The sequence below is a fragment of the Ceratotherium simum genome, chromosome 3, assembly GCF_057802395.1.
Source record: "Ceratotherium simum simum isolate JZ-2026a chromosome 3, ASM5780239v1, whole genome shotgun sequence".
NCBI classification, from domain to species: Eukaryota; Metazoa; Chordata; class Mammalia; order Perissodactyla; family Rhinocerotidae; genus Ceratotherium; species Ceratotherium simum.
This window is the reverse complement of record NC_141902.1, coordinates 66,049,024-66,066,563: the sequence shown is the minus strand read 5'-3', so window position 1 is coordinate 66,066,563 and position 17,540 is coordinate 66,049,024. Positions and strand designations below refer to the sequence as shown.

The 17,540-nt window shown below is 57.1% G+C and overlaps 1 protein-coding gene across 1 annotated transcript in view; it reads left to right on the top strand.

Moving 5' to 3' along the window:
* HCN4 (hyperpolarization activated cyclic nucleotide gated potassium channel 4) overlaps positions 1 to 16,048 on the top strand; it is a 42,959-nt gene extending 26,911 nt beyond the window's left edge. The window contains exons 3-8 of the mRNA XM_087428674.1: positions 6,606 to 6,767; positions 8,895 to 9,113; positions 11,119 to 11,265; positions 11,374 to 11,614; positions 11,937 to 12,101; positions 12,214 to 16,048. Coding sequence (XP_087284800.1) covers positions 6,606 to 6,767; positions 8,895 to 9,113; positions 11,119 to 11,265; positions 11,374 to 11,614; positions 11,937 to 12,101; positions 12,214 to 13,670 — 2,391 coding nt within the window. The 3' untranslated portion in view covers positions 13,671 to 16,048. The remainder of the gene's footprint in view (positions 1 to 6,605; positions 6,768 to 8,894; positions 9,114 to 11,118; positions 11,266 to 11,373; positions 11,615 to 11,936; positions 12,102 to 12,213) is intronic.
* Positions 16,049 to 17,540: the final 1,492 nt, after the last annotated feature.

Genomic DNA, 17,540 nt, shown 5'->3' with positions numbered 1-17,540 from the left:
TGGTGGGCTTTGGAGCTAGAATGATGCATGTGAGACCTGAATTAAAATCCTGGCTCCGCACTGGCTAACTGTGACCTTGGTGCCACCTTGCCTCTCTGAGCCTCAGTCTCTTATCTACAAAGTGGGTATAAGCAGTACATTCCTCACTGGATTGTTGTGAGGATTAGATGAGATGATGTTTGTAAAACCCTTAGCATGAAGCCTGGTGCAGAGAACCATTTAATAAATGCCCCTCCCCCCATCATCCTAGTCCCCCCTACACTTCTACAGGATGTTTCCTTTTCTCAAGTACTTTTTACCCATGATTTCATTGGTTCCTCACTCCCAGCTGGCAGGGTAAACAGGGCAGGATTTATTATCCCCATTTGTCAGGTGAGGAAACTCAGGATCAGCAGGGTCAGCTGCCCCAGTGGTGAGGTTTTTGATGAGGCCCCCTGACTCCTGGTCCCACGCACTTCCCACTTTCTCAGGTAGCCTGAAGGGAGGTGACTGGTTCTGTTATGTTCCCTCCGTTGGGGATGGCTCCCAGATGAGCTCGGGAAGGCAGGCAGCAGAGCGGGTTGCGGTGTGGGGTGAGGAGTTCTGTATGACAGTTGGGTTTGAGGGGCCTGTGGGACATCTAGGTGCAGAGAGATGTTGGCATGTGGATCTGAGCTCAGGGCAGAGAGGGGACTGTGCCTGTGGGGGTGGGGATGGTGGTGGCCGGGGCCTCTCTGAGTGGCTGCAGAGGAAGGATGGAGGCATATTCCTTGGTTTCTGTCCTAAGTAGAAATGCAGGACCATGTTGGCTCCCTCAGTCCCCAAGAAACCCCCAACCTTCTGTTCATCTTGTACTTACAGCTAGACTGTCATTAGAAGCAGAGAAGTAGCTGCTTTTACCCTTCTCTGGCCTTGGTTCATGTCTCCAGGCCTCAGCCCCCTGAGGGCCAGCCTTGCTCCCTCCTTATGCCTGGGCCCTGGGGGCCATGGTATTTGGGGGAGTTGGCAGAGTTGCCAGTGGCTGGGCAGGGTGGACCCTGGGACAAGAGCTAAGCGGTTCTTTTACTCTCCTTGCACCAGACATCCTGGGACCTCAGGCCAGGGCTTCTGTCCCCACTGCCCCTCTAGGCTGGCTGCCGTCTGGGCTATCCAGAACTGGTCAGGCAGGCTCTGGCCCTGGCCTTTCCCTGGGGTAGACAGAGGCCCCAGGAGACCTCAGGGCAGGGCTCTGCCCAATCTTATGGGCGGAAGGGAGATCCCAGGAGACCAGATGGATGACTCCCCACCCCCTCCACACAAGCCCTTATCTTCCTACCAGCTGGGGAGGAAATTGCTTTGAGCTGGTTTCTGGTCAGCACGCCACCCAGCCAAGGGCTCCCACTGGACCCCTGGGATTGGATTGAGGTTTCCCAGCTGGCCCCAGGAACCCTGTCTCCAGATCCTTAATGGCCTGCCCCAGGATGGGGCTTCTCCTTGCCTCAGCTTGGCCTGGAGGCAGCAGCAGGGAGACCCTTTGAGGCCGCAGGTCTACATGAGACCTGAGGAGGGAAGCATTTAGTAGAGAAAACCCTGCCCTATCTCCTCCTCCAACTCCCTATGTGAATCTCTTTCCTTCTTTGTCCCTCAGTTTCCCTGACTGTCAGGCATGCTCTGATCTTCGTGGAGACAGGCGGTAGTAGCAGATGTTGGGAGTCAGAGTAGGTGGAGTGGTCTCAGCAGGCGTAGGCCGCCATCTCAGAGGACTCCAGCCTCTGCCTCCATCCTGGGCGATTTAGGTCAGCATCCTCCCTCCCGAGCATCTCCCAGCCAAGCCTCTTTCCTCCCTCTGAGGTGCGAGCTTGTTATAGGCACGGAGGCTATTGTTAGAAACTGTGGTCGCCCCCCTTCGGATGTTCCCTTGCAGGGCCCAGCACCCCAGTGACCCATCCCAGAAGGCTCGTCTTTCCCATGGCAGTCTGGAGCGGCGGGAGGAGGGCTGGAGGCAGGAGGCCAGGCCGGGGTGGCTGTGCAGCCCCAATCAGCCTCCTCTCCTTGTGGGCCCCGAATTCTCCATCTCCCTCAGAATCAGGGGTTTGGGACGACACATAGGAGTCGTCCTAGGGGGCAAGGGCTGGCCCTTTCTATGGGCCCCAGAAAGGGACCCAGCATGACCCTCAGTTCAGCCACCTCCAGGCTGTGCCCAGGTCACACGTGCACCAGCCACTCTTTCGGGCCTGAATTTGCTGTCCTCAATGCGGCCGCTTGTTCCTGAGACAAAGGGAGAAGTTTGTTCTTCCCTGAGGAGAAAACGAGTCCCCAGGAGGGAACTCAGGCAGGCCCTGAGAAGAGGCCTTGACAGAAACTCCAGTTTTTGGTCTCTCCCCGGGACTGAGAATCATCTCTTTATTTGAGAGCTGGCGAAGAGAGGGAAGGAAAGGAACCAATACGCACTGAGCACCTCCTGTGTGCCAGCTGTGGACATCATCTCTCCTGATCCCCAAGACAGCTTGGGAGCTGGCAGTTAGGGACCCATTACACAGCTGGGGGAACTGAGGCTCAGAGCGGAGAAGGCAATGCCCAAGGTGGAAGACATGTCCTCTGAGATTGCACTGTGGGCCAGAACCTGCAGAAGGGAGTGGCAGTGGAGCTTCCCCTGAGTGCCACGTGGGGCACAGAGAGCGAGCTGCCCAGGCCGCCTGCCCAGCGAGCCTTGCAGGGGCCTGGAAGTGAAGCTACTCAACCCCACAGTCAGAACCAGCATCATAAGAGGGGGTTTTAATGAGGTGTAAAGAGCAAGACAAATATTTGCACAGTGCAGCTGACTTGCAGGTGGCCTGTGGCCCCAGCCCACAGCGGGGACACACGAGTGTTTAGCAACCTCTCCCAGCAACATCCAGCCTTGTTCTCAGCAACCAAGCCTGGGTGCCGTAGAGTGTTGGTGGTGGGGTGAATGTCCTCGCCATCTGGGATACCCTCCTAGCTGAATGGACACACCCACGCCACCAACTCTTCACAGGAAGCTCAGACTTTGCTGTGTTGGTGGCTCTGGCTTTGCAGTGTCTGAGAACCATCCACAATACCCCGCCCCACCACCAAAAACTCCCACCATCCCACCCCTCCCCACCACCCTCTGCACCTCCACTGGCCACCCCAGCATCTGCATCCTTCAGCCCAATACCAGACACCACCACAACCACGTGCTCTCTGTAGGACACATGAGTCTGTGCCCACCTGCAGGGAAAGGCACCTTTTTTCTTCCCACAGAGGCAAAGGCAGGTTCGCTGTGGGCTGTGCCTGCCCAGAGTGGGGCCCTTTACAAATGCCACTATATACACTTGTGGCAGCTCTGATCCCCATCACTGTCATTGTCACCTTCACCTTTGTCACTAAGCACTTCTCAGCTCCTGAGACCCTACCACGTGCTCTGCCATATTTGTTGCTGAGATCACGATAAAGGCAAAATTAGACAAGGACTCGATCTTGAAAGAAAATTAGTTACGAAGAAAAGAAAAACATAGGTGATACGAGAAGAAAAGAAGACATTCCATAAAACTGTGTCAGCCTTGATACTTCTGTCTTTAAGACCCAGAGTGGTTCATAGAAAGAAGCAGTTATGGTGGGCTGTGGCAGTCTGGGACAGCCTCTGAAAATGGTCCGAGGCTTCCTTTAGCTCCGATACAGTATCCAGCTTGGGCTGTTATAACAGATACCACAGAATGGGGGCCTTAAACAACAAACATTTATTTCTCACAGTTCTGGAGGCTAGAAAGATGAGATCAGGGTGCCAGCATGGTTGGGTTCTGGTGAGGGCCCACTTGGAGATGTAGGTGGCCGCCTTCTTTCTGTGTCCTCATAGGGCAGATAGAGATCATCTCTCTCACGACTCTTCTTATAAGGACACTAATCCTATTCATGGGGGCTCCACCCTCATGACCTAATCACCTCCCAAAAGCCCCGCCTCTTACTACCATCACATTGGGTAATAGGGCTTCAACATTAGGGCTTCAACATATGAATTTGAGGAGACATAAATATAGCAGCTGGGAAATGAAGGAACTTAATAATAATGACCCCAGCCATGTATATGTTCAGGGCCCAGAGCACTTTCTTAACAGCTTAATTTCTCTAGCAACCCTGAGAAGTGGGGAGCAGATGTCCAGCTCGTCTTAGTTGAGGGGAGGCTGAGGTATGGTGGGAGGTGAAGGTAGGTGCTGGGGATTGTCATCTCTGACACTAGGTGGTCCCATGTCACTCACCCTTGCCGTCCCCCAGAGTAGGGGAGCTGGTGGCATCCTGGTCAACCAAGACTTTGAAAGGTTAGTGACTCGCCCAAGGTTGTAGAGCTGTTGTGTTCACCTAAGTGCTAGAAAGGGAGAAGTGGGATCTTCCCTCAGAGCCACTGCTGGGACCCTGGTACTCAGGAGCTGCTGTGGGATCATGGGGAGAGGCTGGGGGAGCCTCCTGGGCTTAGGATCCAGGCCCTGGGGCACGGCCAGCAGTGAAGGGACAGCTGGAGGCAACAGTGTCATGCTGGGGCGTGCTCTGCATCCCGCACGCAGGCCCCAGTCCCAGACTGCCCTGCTTGTTCTCTAGCGCCCACCGCTCCTCATACTGAGACATGTCAGCTTAGGCGGGAACGGGCATGCTGACAGCCCCAGGGCAGGTTTTTGGGCCCTACTGGGGCTAGGCTGCAGGGCCCACAGCTCTGTCTACAGCATTGCACAGTGTTTATGGAGGCAAGGGACCTGGGAGTCCTGCTTGGCCCTGGGTCCAGCTTGCTGTGTGAATCTGGCCACATCACTTGGCCACTTTGGGTTTGAGTAGTTTTATCTGCAAAACAGGACTACTGAAAACCACCCTTCCCTCACTGGGCCAATCTAATAATCTGCAGGCAGCCCTGAGTTCAAATCTGCCTCTTCCACTGCCACCATGACCTTGGGCAAGTCTCTTGACTTCTCTGAGCTTTAGTGTACAGTGGATTAACAATATCTTCAGCAGAAGATTGTTGTGAGTTTAAATGAGATGAAGACTGTGGGGCCACGTACTCAAACTCAGGTGTGGTGTTATTGTCCGTCTGTCACCGGGGCCATGGGGAGTGATAGGACAAGCTGGAGCTGCCATCTTCCAGGAACCTTTCCAAGGTCTGTTTCATCCTTAATACCCCATAGCCTTTCATCCGGATCATCCGGAGTCATGCTACTCAGGGGGACCACAGGTAGGCGAGATCCTGGGGGCGATGGACAAGTAGTATTCATCTTCAGTTTTTCAAAACCTAGACCCAGGCTCAGCCCACATTCCAGAGGTGAAACTGAAGTCACTAGTATCAGAATATCCTGCCACCAGCTACAGGGCTGACCACTAGACAGGGGATTGAAATATCTAGGTCTATTTCTTTGGGCCTCAGTTTCCCCATCTGAAATGGGTTTAAACTAGGTCTCAGTGGCATTTGACCAGTCTGGGCCCAAAGCCCCTCTCCAGGAAGGATGCTCTGCCTGGGAATAGTGTGGAGGGGCCAGAACTAGGAGTGGGGCACCCCCCAGAATTTCGCAGTCCAGAGGGAAGGCCAGAACTTCCAGAGACCTTCCTCTACACTTCCTTCTATCTCTGTGTCCCCTCACCGCCCTGTCACCATGATGATCCCTGCCGAAACTGGACCAAACAGCCACTCTGGGAGGAGAGAGGGGGAGCAGGGATGCTAGGATGTGCCCACCCTTGGCCCTGCCCAGCCACACTTCATCCTCTCACTGGGAACCACAGGAGTAGAGATGGACGGGTGGCAGTGGGCTGGGGTTGAGGGTACTGTACTTTATTAAACTGTACAGGAGAACATTACTATGAATACATATTAACTAATCATAAAGATTAATTATTAACAACAACTTATCAATTAGTAATGGTTTTCAATTTATTGAACACTTCTATACCCAGTACTAAGCACTTTCTATGTATAATTTAATCCTTTTGACAGCCCACTCAAGTAAGAATTTTTATTGCCATTTTCCAGATTAAGAAACGTGATTAGAGAGACTCAGGGATTTTCTCAAGGTCACACAGCTAGGAATTGGGTGGGAAGTGGGCCTGGGATCAAGGTCTATGTCAACTTGGAGGCTGTGTGTCTGTGTTGTTCTCCCTGCAGTTCCGTGGCTGCCTTAGGCAGAGCCCACTGCCCCTGGGTGCATCCTGCGAGTCTAGTAATAGACTGGGGGAAACATGGTGCCCCTGGCCTGACCACAGACTATGGTCCCCTGAGGAGCTGCAGGCTGACTGGCTCTTCTCTCCATTGGCTTCCCCACCTGGGCAAGCTGATGAAGTGGCTTCTCTGCTCACTTCGGGGCTACATAGGGTTCCAGGTGCCCTCCTTTCACATGTGCGGCCTGGATGGCTGGGCTTCCCGTGGGAGGTCCCCCACATCTGCACGGATCCCAGGAGGCGTCGTCTGGGGCCCTACAGCCTGCAGTCTGCTTCTTCCAGAGCCTGGCCTGACGCCTTCCCACCCTAGCCACAGCCTGGACCTGCACCGAGCTGGGCGCTCTGCCAACTATGAGCAGACCGGTGGCCACAGCGGCAGCAGAGTCTGGCTGGGAGAGGGCCGTCCCAGCTCCCGGCCCTCCACCTATCCGGGCCAATTTCTTCACCTCTGCCCGCAGATCTTCCACATGACCTACGACCTGGCCAGCGCCGTGGTGCGCATAGTGAACCTCATCGGCATGATGCTCCTGCTCTGCCACTGGGACGGCTGCCTGCAGTTCCTGGTGCCCATGCTGCAGGACTTCCCCGACGACTGCTGGGTGTCCATCAACAACATGGTGGTGAGCACCAGCCTGGCCCTCCCTCTGGGCATGGGGAGGGGTGATGAGGCAAGCGTGGGCAGAGCAGGCCCACAACCTGGAACCCCAGCATGTAGGACCATGAGGTGCCAGCCCGGTGCCTGGGGGCACATGGCTCTACCCGATACAGGTCTGTCACAGAGCTCTTGGCTGTACGCTGCCACCTCTGCCTTCTCACAGCCTCCACTGCAGTTGGGAGCCTTGATATTTGGCCCTGATTTCATCCAGGGAGACTCAGATCTGGGCTCCCTCCCGTTATATCAGGTGCGGCAACACCGCCGGGCTGGTGGCTCCTGCCCCCATAACTCTGCTCCCCAGAGGGAAACCAACCCTTAAAGCCGAGCCCGAGAAAAGAGAAACCTGTGAAGGCACTGTTTGCAGCTTGCATAGACTCCTGGCTCACACGGCTAGGCACTTTCTGCTCCAGCAGCAGAGCTGGGCTGTCCCGCTATGCCCCACCCCCAACTACCCCCCATCCACTACCCCATATACACACACATTCTGTTCACAGGTGGGGTCCTGAGCCAGGAGGGCAGGCCACATGGAGCCTGATCCCCTCCTTTCCCTACCCTTCCAAGCCTGTGGGTGGGTGGGAGAAGTTGGAATTGGAGACACGGAAGCCAAAGGGCAGAGTCCCCCAGCCCCCTATGGACAGGGTAGGCTTCTGGTGGGGTGGAGGACCCCTTGGACCTGTGAGCCTTGCTCTGGTCTGGCAAACCCCTGCCTCCCTCATTCTCGCTTCCAGTCAGTTTGGTTTGGTCTGAAGACAAATCCCTAGGGCCCCGGGGGGAGGAAAACCGGCTTTGAAAGAGGTGAAAGAGACCCTGAGGCATCTGTCAGCATCAAACAGGCCTTTACAAAACAGCCTTTTTGATGAGCTGCGTGTAAATGAATCGGCCATATGGATTGAATTTCCCGGTCCCGGAGGCTCAGCGGGAAGGCCAGAAGCCCTGACTGGAGGCAGCTGGGGGCCACCCGTGTTCCACAGGCGAGGAGCCCGGCCCCCTCCACCCCTGGAGATCAGCCCTGCGGACCTCCCACCTGGTCTGGACTGAGAGCCACCAGCCTAGCTCAGCTCTGTCCCGGACGTCTGAGTGACCTTGAACATGGCACCCAGCTCCTGTGCTTTCCTCTAGGTGTTTGGAGCAACCTGGAAGTGTGAAAGTGCCTGGGGCTCTGGACAGGGGTGCTGTGGGTCTTGTGCTAGGGTGGGTTTCTGCACTGTTGCTAACGCATCCACCACATGAGCAGAGAGGCACTGGGCTTCATCTGGCGGCCCCCTTATTACCTCTGTGTGAGGGTGACAGGCCCACACATGCACTAAATGAGAAGATGGCCCTTCTGAGCCCAATGTTCCCACACGGAGGCTTCCTTGAGACACTGACTGGCTTTGGAGACCAAAATAGCCAGGAGCCTGGCTCCCTTTCTCCTTCCTCCTGCCCCCAAGCATTGTGTGTTCCAGACAGCCCACCTTCCGGAGGGAGGATGACTAGTGGCTGCTTCCCTATGGATGCCAGTGGGGTTCACACTCGAGGCCATTAGCTCGGCAGCACTTTAACTTTTGCTCACCCAGAATGAGGACAGTGTTTTTGGCTCTGTCTGCCAGAGCTTGTCCCCCTAGGGGAAGCATATCTGGTTTTATAATTGAGGTCAGTGGGGAAATGGGCTTCACTTGGCAGTAGTTTGGAGGGGGTATGGAGCTATTTCAGCAAGCAAAGGACAGCAGAGTGGCTCAGCCTGGAGCCTCTGCTGCTCAGGAGGCTCCAGGCTGCCCCACGGGGTCTGAGAGGTCAGACGGGGCTAGGCAGGCTCCCATCCCTTTGCTGGGGCTTCTGGTCTGATCCCTGCCCCCCATCACAAGAGAAAGGCATAAGGCGGGGATTCCCTCAGTCACCAAGGGTTGTCAGGGCGGCCTCCCTGCCCCTCGCCCAAGGCTTTAGGCCAACAGCAAGGTTGGGAGCCCTGGACTCAGCCACTGGGAAAGAGTTAGGTTGAGGGGTGGGAGGTGGCGGGGACTTTTCTAGGTGCTAATGAGAAGGGCCCGCCCTCTCACTGGTCCGAGCCCATTCACCCCCGCATCTGTCTGTCCACCTGTGCGTCTGTCCACAGAACAACTCCTGGGGGAAGCAGTACTCCTACGCCCTCTTCAAGGCCATGAGCCACATGCTGTGCATTGGGTATGGCCGGCAGGCACCCGTGGGCATGTCGGACGTCTGGCTCACCATGCTCAGCATGATCGTGGGCGCCACCTGCTATGCCATGTTCATCGGCCACGCCACCGCCCTCATCCAGTCCCTGGACTCTTCCCGGCGCCAGTACCAGGAAAAGGTAGGGCAGAGAGCGATGGTCCACCCTGGGCTGTCTCAGGAGAACCTGCCCACTGGTCCTTCCCATAGGCCCCCCCGTGTCCAGCCCTGTGATCAGGACTCCCTGTGTGGGAGACAGAGGAGGAGGAGGGGACTCCTCCTAGATGAGAACTACTTCAGCTCCCTGGCCTTAAACTTGTAAATGTCTTTTTATCTGGCCCCACCTTTCCTCCTGCTGGGCTTGAGGGCCCATCTCCCTCCTGCTGCCCCTGTGCCCACCAGGAGCCCTTCCAGCCTCCAGCCTCCCCCTCTCTGTGGGCCTCCCCATCAGCGCTGAAACTTGCTCAGTCTCTCCATTCTTAAAAACGCCTGTCCCTCCACCATCATCCGGTTTTGGCTGCTATCTTTCTGTTATCTGTCTCTTTTTCATGGACAAATTCCTAAAACAAGCAAACCAGAACCCCACATTGTTTATGGTTGCTGAATCCACTTTCTTATCTCAGCCCACTAAATCTAAGTTCACCAGTGCCCTCTGTGTTGCTAAAGCCAGTAAGTCCTTTTGGGTCCTCATCTTGCTCGGCTCTCAGCGGCATTTGACAGTTACACTCCCTTCTTGGCTTCGCACTTGGTTTCCATGACCGCACAGTCGGTTTCCCTCCTCCCTCTCTGGCCAGTCCTTCTGGCTCTCCTTGGCTGGCTTGTCTTCTCAGTCATCGCACGTTGGGGCCCTGGCGCCTTGGGCCAGGCCCCCTGCTCTTCTCCCTCTACTGTCTTCCTAGTGCTCCAGCTTCACTGCCCCTACCCCAGGCTCTCTGTGCACCTCTGTGCAGTGGGGCCCCAATCATATAATCAGCCACACCTCTCTCCTCAGCTCCAGACTGTCTGTTTGGTGCCTCCTGGACACCTCAACCTCATCATGTCCAAAATGAGAACAGTCTTCCGCCACTCCACTCCAAACCTCCACTCTTGCCCATCTCATTAGTGGATACAGTAGCACAGATGCCCAGGCCAGAAACTGGGAGGCACTCTTAAGGTCCATCTGTCATTAATGCCTACCTCAGAGCATCATCTCCCTTCCCTTCATCCCCGCCTGGGTCACTGCGGCTAGAAGAACGTTAGGAAATATCATCCTCCAGCCCTCAGCTGCCCCTTGGCATCTCTCTGCAGCAGCACTGTGTCCTTACCTCTTTGGAGCACTAATATATGAGAATAGGCTCCCCTATTCTGATTGTTCCTGAGGTATAGAGACTTCTCTTACATCCCAGTGTGGGAAAAATCTCACATTCTCACTCTCCACCCACAATCCAGGGACGGCAGGAGTAGGGCCCACCACTCACTCCCAGGGTGGGCAGGGGCATTTCTTACTTGGTTGAGCCCTGGGCACTTAGGTTCACAGATCTCTTGTCCCCAGACTTCTATTTAAGGTCGCTGTTCTCCTGGGCTCCTCCCCTAGGCTGGAGTGCCTCTTCCACAAAATAACTTGGTCTCAGCTGGGCCACGTTTGGATACAGGCCATATGATGGGTCAGGCATGCTGGCTTCAGCCTCCAATCCTTCTAACCCGTTGCAGCCCATTCTGCTACCTATGCTAATTTGCTACTGCTGGTAGGAAACAGCTCCTTCCAGAGTTGGTGAGGCCTCTCTGGTTCATAGTGTAATGCAGAAAAGACCGATATTCAGAGGAAGCTTGATCGACCTCCTAGTCATTTGGCCTCCTGTATCTGGGCTTAGACAATTCCTATTGTCTCCCAGCCATCTCCATAGCACTGAACACAGTGAAGACCAGACACTCTGATGGGGCCCCTCCTCCACACCAAGCAGCTGGGAGTCAAGGCTATTGTTTGGAGCACAATGTGACCACACCCACACCGAGGACCTTAGTCTCGAGGGGCTAAGGTTGGCCAAGAAGGCCCACAGGGTTGGTGCTGGCTCTGGTCACTAGCAGGGCTGAGGCTGGGCGGTGCCAGCTGGGGCAATGGGGCTGGCTGGCTCGGAAGTGATGCCCTCTCCTTCTTTCCTGGGACTCAGTACAAGCAGGTGGAGCAGTACATGTCCTTCCATAAGCTCCCGCCTGACACTCGGCAGCGCATCCATGACTATTACGAGCACCGCTACCAGGGCAAGATGTTCGACGAGGAGAGCATCCTGGGCGAGCTGAGCGAGCCGCTGCGGGAGGTGAGCTCACTGATGGCCAGGTGGGGGAAGGGAGCAGCCCTTCCTGCCGGGTGGCTCCCTTCACCTCCTTCTTCCCCTCTTTCCCAATCCACCCCATCTGGGGAGCAGGAAATCATCAACTTTAACTGCCGGAAGCTAGTGGCCTCCATGCCGCTGTTTGCCAACGCAGACCCCAACTTTGTGACATCCATGCTGACCAAGCTGCGCTTTGAGGTCTTCCAGCCAGGGGACTACATCATCCGCGAAGGCACCATCGGCAAGAAGATGTACTTCATCCAGCATGGTGTGGTCAGTGTGCTCACCAAGGGCAACAAGGAGACCAAGCTGGCGGATGGCTCCTATTTTGGAGGTGAGGCAGCCAAGGGGCTCTCGGGGACAGGGGAGTGGGCTGGAGAGACACCAAGGATGGTAGGCATTGCAGGCCCTTTGTGGCCACTGCCTGGAAGTGGGTGTCTGTGAGCCAGTATAGGGGTATGGTCCCAAAGATGGGAAAGACAGTTCAGCACCCATTTGGTAGTGGTGGGGTGGCATCCATCGTGGTCGCAGCCTGGGGGTGGGGCCTTGTGAACCTGTCAAGCTTCTATACAGGCAGTGGGGACCCAGGTCAGAGTAAGGCAGGAGGCCCTTTGGAGTCTGATGGAAGCCTACCCTGACTCCTGCTGTCCTGGCAGAGATCTGCCTGCTGACGCGGGGCCGGCGCACAGCCAGCGTGAGGGCCGACACCTACTGCCGCCTCTACTCGCTGAGCGTGGACAACTTCAACGAGGTGCTGGAGGAATACCCCATGATGCGGCGGGCCTTCGAGACCGTGGCGCTGGACCGCCTGGACCGCATCGGTGAGGGAGCTGGGTGGGAGGGCAGGAGGGAGTGTTCCCTGCCCCACAAGCTGGGGCAGGCTCCCTATCTGCCCCTTCTGGCCTGAGCATCTGCTCCTGTTTTGTGGCCTAGGCAAGAAGAACTCCATCCTCCTCCACAAAGTCCAGCACGACCTCAACTCAGGCGTCTTCAACTACCAGGAGAACGAGATCATCCAGCAGATTGTGCAGCATGACCGCGAGATGGCCCACTGTGCGCACCGTGTCCAGGCTGCCGCCTCTGCCACCCCGACCCCCACGCCTGTCATCTGGACCCCGCTGATCCAGGCACCACTGCAGGCTGCTGCTGCCACCACCTCCGTGGCCATAGCCCTCACCCACCACCCACGCCTGCCCGCGGCCATCTTCCGCCCTCCTCCGGGCCAGGGGCTGGGCAGCCTCGGGGCTGGGCAGACACCGAGGCACCTGAAGCGGCTGCAGTCCCTGATCCCTTCTGCACTGGGCTCCGCCTCGCCTGCCAGCAGTCCGTCCCAGGTGGACACACCGTCTTCCTCCTCCTTCCACATCCAACAGCTGGCTGGATTCTCTGCACCTGCCGGACTGAGCCCCCTCCTGCCCTCCTCCAGCTCTTCCCCACCGCCTGGGGTCTGCGGCCCCTCGCCGGCTCCCACACCATCCGCTGCAGCTGCCGCCACCACAGCCGGGTTTGGCCACTTCCACAAGGCGCTGGGTGGCTCCCTGTCCTCGTCCGACTCTCCGCTGCTCACCCCACTGCAGCCGGGCGCCCGCTCCCCACAGGCTAACCAGCCGCCGCCCCCTCTGCCGGGGGCCCGGGGAGGCCTGGGACTCCTGGAGCACTTCCTGCCGCCCCCACCCTCATCCAGGTCCCCGTCATCCAGCCCGGGGCAGCTGGGCCAGCCTCCAGGGGAGTTGTCTCCAGGTCTGGCCGCTGGCCCACCAAGTACGCCAGAGACACCCCCACGGCAGCCTGAGCGGCAGCCCTTTGTGGCAGGGGCCTCTGGGGGGGCTTCTCCTGTAGCCTTTACCCCCCGAGGAGGTCCCAGCCCCCCTGGCCACAGTCCAGGGCCCCCAAGAACTTTCCCAAGTGCCCCCCCCCAGGCCTCTGGCTCCCATGGTTCCCTGCTCCTGCCACCGGCATCCAGTCCCCCACCACCCCAGGTGCCCCAGCGCCGGGGCACGCCACCCCTCACCCCAGGCCGCCTCACCCAGGACCTCAAGCTCATCTCAGCCTCTCAGCCGGCCCTACCCCAGGACGGGGCGCAGACTCTCCGCAGAGCCTCTCCACACTCCTCTGGGGAGTCCGTGGCTGCCTTCCCGCTCTTCCCCAGAGCTGGGGTCGGGAGCGGGGGCAGCGGGGGCCTCGGTCCCCCCGGGAGGCCCTATGGTGCTGTCGCCGGCCAGCACGTCACTCTGCCTCGGAAGACATCCTCAGGTTCTTTGCCACCCCCTCTTTCTTTGTTTGGGGCAAGAGCCGCCTCTTCTGGGGGACCCCCTCTGACTGCTGCCCCCCAGAGGGAACCTGGGGCCAGGTCTGAGCCAGTGCGCTCCAAACTGCCATCCAATCTATGAGCTGGGGCCCCTCCCTCCCTCTCCTCTCTGCTTTTTTCTCCCTTCTTTCTTCCTTCAGGTTTAACTGTGATTAGGAGATATACCAATAACAATAATAATTATCATTAAAAAAAACTCACACCAGAAAAACAAAAGACAACAGAAAATAACCAGGTATTCTTAGAGCTATAGATTTTTGGTCACTTGCTTTTATAGACTATTTTAATACTCAGCACTAGAGGGAGGGAGGGGGAAGGGGAGCAGGCAGGGCCCAAACGCAAAAGCCAGAGGAGGGCAGGTGGGGTCTCTGGGGCTGGGCAGGGGTGGGGGTGACCCATGTTTAGGGTTCCTAGAGCAGACCTGTCATTGTATTCGTTTTAGGGCAACAGCCACCGCCAGCCCCTTAGCTGTGAACTTGGAGCCCCACTCTGCTGGGGGTCGTCTTGTTCCCCCAGGAAGGGGCCACCCTTGGCTGGGTTCCTGGAGAGCCTCAGTTGCTTGGGTCCGTGGGACAGAACAGGACCAGGGCCCTGAGTCTTGCATTTTTTCTACTGTAAACTTAGCGAGATATGTATATGAATATGTATATGTATATGTATGTAAGAGGTGTATATGTATAGCTATGTAGCGCTCTGCAGAGCCATGTAGATAGCCACTCACCTGTGTGACCACGTGTGTGCAATCTAGTTTAACCCCATGTCGCCAGACACCCAGGTCACTTTACATCCAGCAGCCCACCTTGGCCCGCAGGCTGGTGCTGCGGGGTCTGGGGGAAGTCTTCTCTCCAGTGCTCAGGGAAGAGTTCCCCAGGATTCTCAGCAGGGCCCCCCTCTCTCCCTATCTCTGGTCTCCAATCCAGTCCCAGCCTGACCTCTCACCACATGGAAGCGGAAGACTCTGGGCTGTGCCTCCTTTCCTATAGGGCCTCAAGCACATCCAGTTACCTCTGTGGCCCTCAGTTTTCCCATCTGTACAGTGGGAGGTGAGAGGAACGTCTATTTATTGAGTCTGCTCTGTGCCAACCACTGGTTTAGCACTCTAGTCACATTAACTCCTTCCATTTCACTAAGACCATGTGGTAGGTACTTTGAGGCTCCCCATTGCACAGATGAAGAAACTGAGTTTTGGGTAATTTTTCCAGAGTCATGTAACTAAGAGTGCCATAGCTGGGACTGATTTGACTGAGATTTGAATCCATGCCTGCCTGAGGCCGAAGCCTATGTTCCTTCCCTTAGAAATCCGTGTTGAAAGGGGCTGAGTTAGATGGTCCCCAGACATGGTGCAGAGGGAAGGGACCAGATTTTGGAGGCAGTGAGACCTGGATTTGAATCCCAGCCCTGCCACTTCTTAGCTGTGTGACCTTGGGCAAGTTATCTGACTTTTTCTAAGTCTGTTACCTCATTTGTAAAATGGGAATAATTATGGTACCACCTCGCAAGGACCTATGAGGACCAGATGAGAAAAGTCCTATATGTGAAATGCCCAGCCCAGCGCCTGGCACATCCCATAGTAGGTGCTCAATAAATCATGTTTCTTCTGCCTCCCCCTGCCCCCCTGCCTCGTGTCCCCTCCCCAGCCCGCTGCTCCAGCGAGCTATGGTGAGAGCCCAGGGAGCACTGGCTGAGGCTCCAGGACTTACCATCTCAGGACGCAGGAGGGGGCTGGGCCTCCCAAAGGGCCTAAGGGAGGTGTGTGGCCTGTGGTGAGCTTGAGCCAGGCCTTGAGATGTGGGAAGAGTTAGAGGGAGAGAGGGAAGGGAGAAGGAAGGACAAGGACAGGAAAGGGAGGAAGGAGGGAGCAGGAGGTGGGCTGGAGTGCACAGTGGGGACATGACTGAGGTGGATGTGGAGTTGTGGAGTCGGGGGCTTTGGGAGGAGATCCAGAGGCCGCATGGTCAGAGGTAAGGCCTTGATTCTGAAGGCAGGTAGGAGCCAGAAGCAGGTCCAGAGTGAGGGCCAATGTGAAAGCAGCTTAGGTGCCTCCTGAGGTACGATCCTCCCCAAGACGACCCTGCCAGAGCCAAGGTCAAGGGTCTGGTCCCGCCTTGTCCTTCCAGAACCCTCCTCCACGTTCCAAGCCAGAATGTTGGCAAGATCAGGTTTTGTCCTGAGCTGCCCTGGGATGTGAGACAGGCCAGTTTCTCCATAGATGGGCCACAGGGAGTGGGAGGCAATAATCTAGGAGAGAAGGGGGTGAAGGATCCTGGGATCTTAGGGAGAGGCTAGGAGCTGCCTGGCCTTGGTCTCTACTGGGCAGGAACAGTCCTTTCGGGCCCAGGGGGTTCTTAGAGCTGGAAGGATTTAATCAGCAGCCTCAACCTGAGTTCTGCACCCACTGCTGCCCCCCAAGGAAGACATCAGGACTTGATCCAAACCCACAGTTTAGTCCTGGAGGTGGCAGGGAGGGTGGGGAGGGGACAGGAGTAGGGGTGGAGAGTGCAGGGGCAAGAGGAGTGAGGACCCCTCCCCCCCTTGCCATCAGGGCCTGGCCTCCCCACCCTCTTCTCCATACATGCACACACGCATTTTATAAAAGCTCCGACCCAGCCCAGCCGCTCTGCGGAGACTGGGAAAGCCAGGGCCCGTCAGTGGGCACTCCCATCCTGGATCCCCCCACAAGCAATTTTCAAATCTTACACTTTTAAAACAGAAAACGGTAAATGGGCCGTGTTGTATATTTTATTTAAATAAAAAAATTACAGCAGATGCTGCCTTCTTCTAGGGGCCAGGGGCTGGGAGGGGGGAGTGAAGTTAATGGGGAATACTGGAGGCTCAGGAGCCAGGCTGTGGAGGGTGGTGGGACAGGACCTCTGGAGCGCATGTGGGCACTTGTGTGCACAAACCTGTGCCCCCAAGAGCGGGGAGCAAAGGTGCAAGGGTGTGTGCGAGGTCTGACTGTGGACGCAGGTGTGTACGGTTTATGGACTAGTGAGAGGCATTAAGGAGGAGGGTGAATGAGTGTCAGTGTGTGTCATTTGCTAGTGGAGGTGCGAGACCCCGTCTCAGATCCTTTCCATCCCAGCCACCAGGGCTCCAGAGTCCCTCGGACTCCTTGGTGCTCCCTGAAGGAGGGTAGTCAATGTGCCCGAGAACTCCCGTTGCATACTGAAGAGGGAGATGCCATCTTAGCGCGATCAGATGGGCCCTCAGAAGCTGGAGGGCTGCTGGGAGACAAAAGGTAACCATTGCGGGGGGAAGGGGTCGTGGCAGGACAGAGGGTTGCCCTTCAGAGCAGCGGAGGATGGGGCACAGCTACTGGGCTCCTGTGTGGCTTGGGGAAATGAGGGCACACGCAGGATCCGGCTCCTCGCTGTTAGGAGGTGTGGCACCCACTCCCCACTGCGGGGTGGGGGGCGGTAGGCCCGGCCCCCAGACCCTCTGCAACGGCCGCCTTCACCACCCCTGGCTGCAGAGGGTCCCCGCAGGCCATCGGGCTTCGTAGGGTAGAGAGAGGCAGCCATCCGCAGCTGGAACAGCGAATTCCCCGGGGCTCCCGGCGGCGCGGTGCGGGGAGTGTCGTGGTGCCTGCCCGCCGGAGGAGGGGAAATTCCTCAGGAAAGGGCAGGGAACCCGGTCCCCATCACTGATTGCCAAGTGATGCTGTTTCCATGGTGATGGGCCTGGGAGTCCTGTTGCCAGGGAGGCAGCTGGCAGGCCCGGCGTCCCCATGACAACTGCCCCCTGCGGCCCAGGCGGCGGCTCTTCCTTGGGGACCTGCAGGGAGGGCAGGGGCGGGACGCAGGCCTGGCCTTTGGGGTACGGGGAGGCCTTTGCCGACAGACAGGGATTGTAAAGAAGAGCAGGGTGGGAGGCATTAGCTGCAGGCTCCAGCCAACCCGCCAGGGTAGCGGCGGCTGCGGAGGCTCTGAGGATGCTCGCCCTCACCCACCAC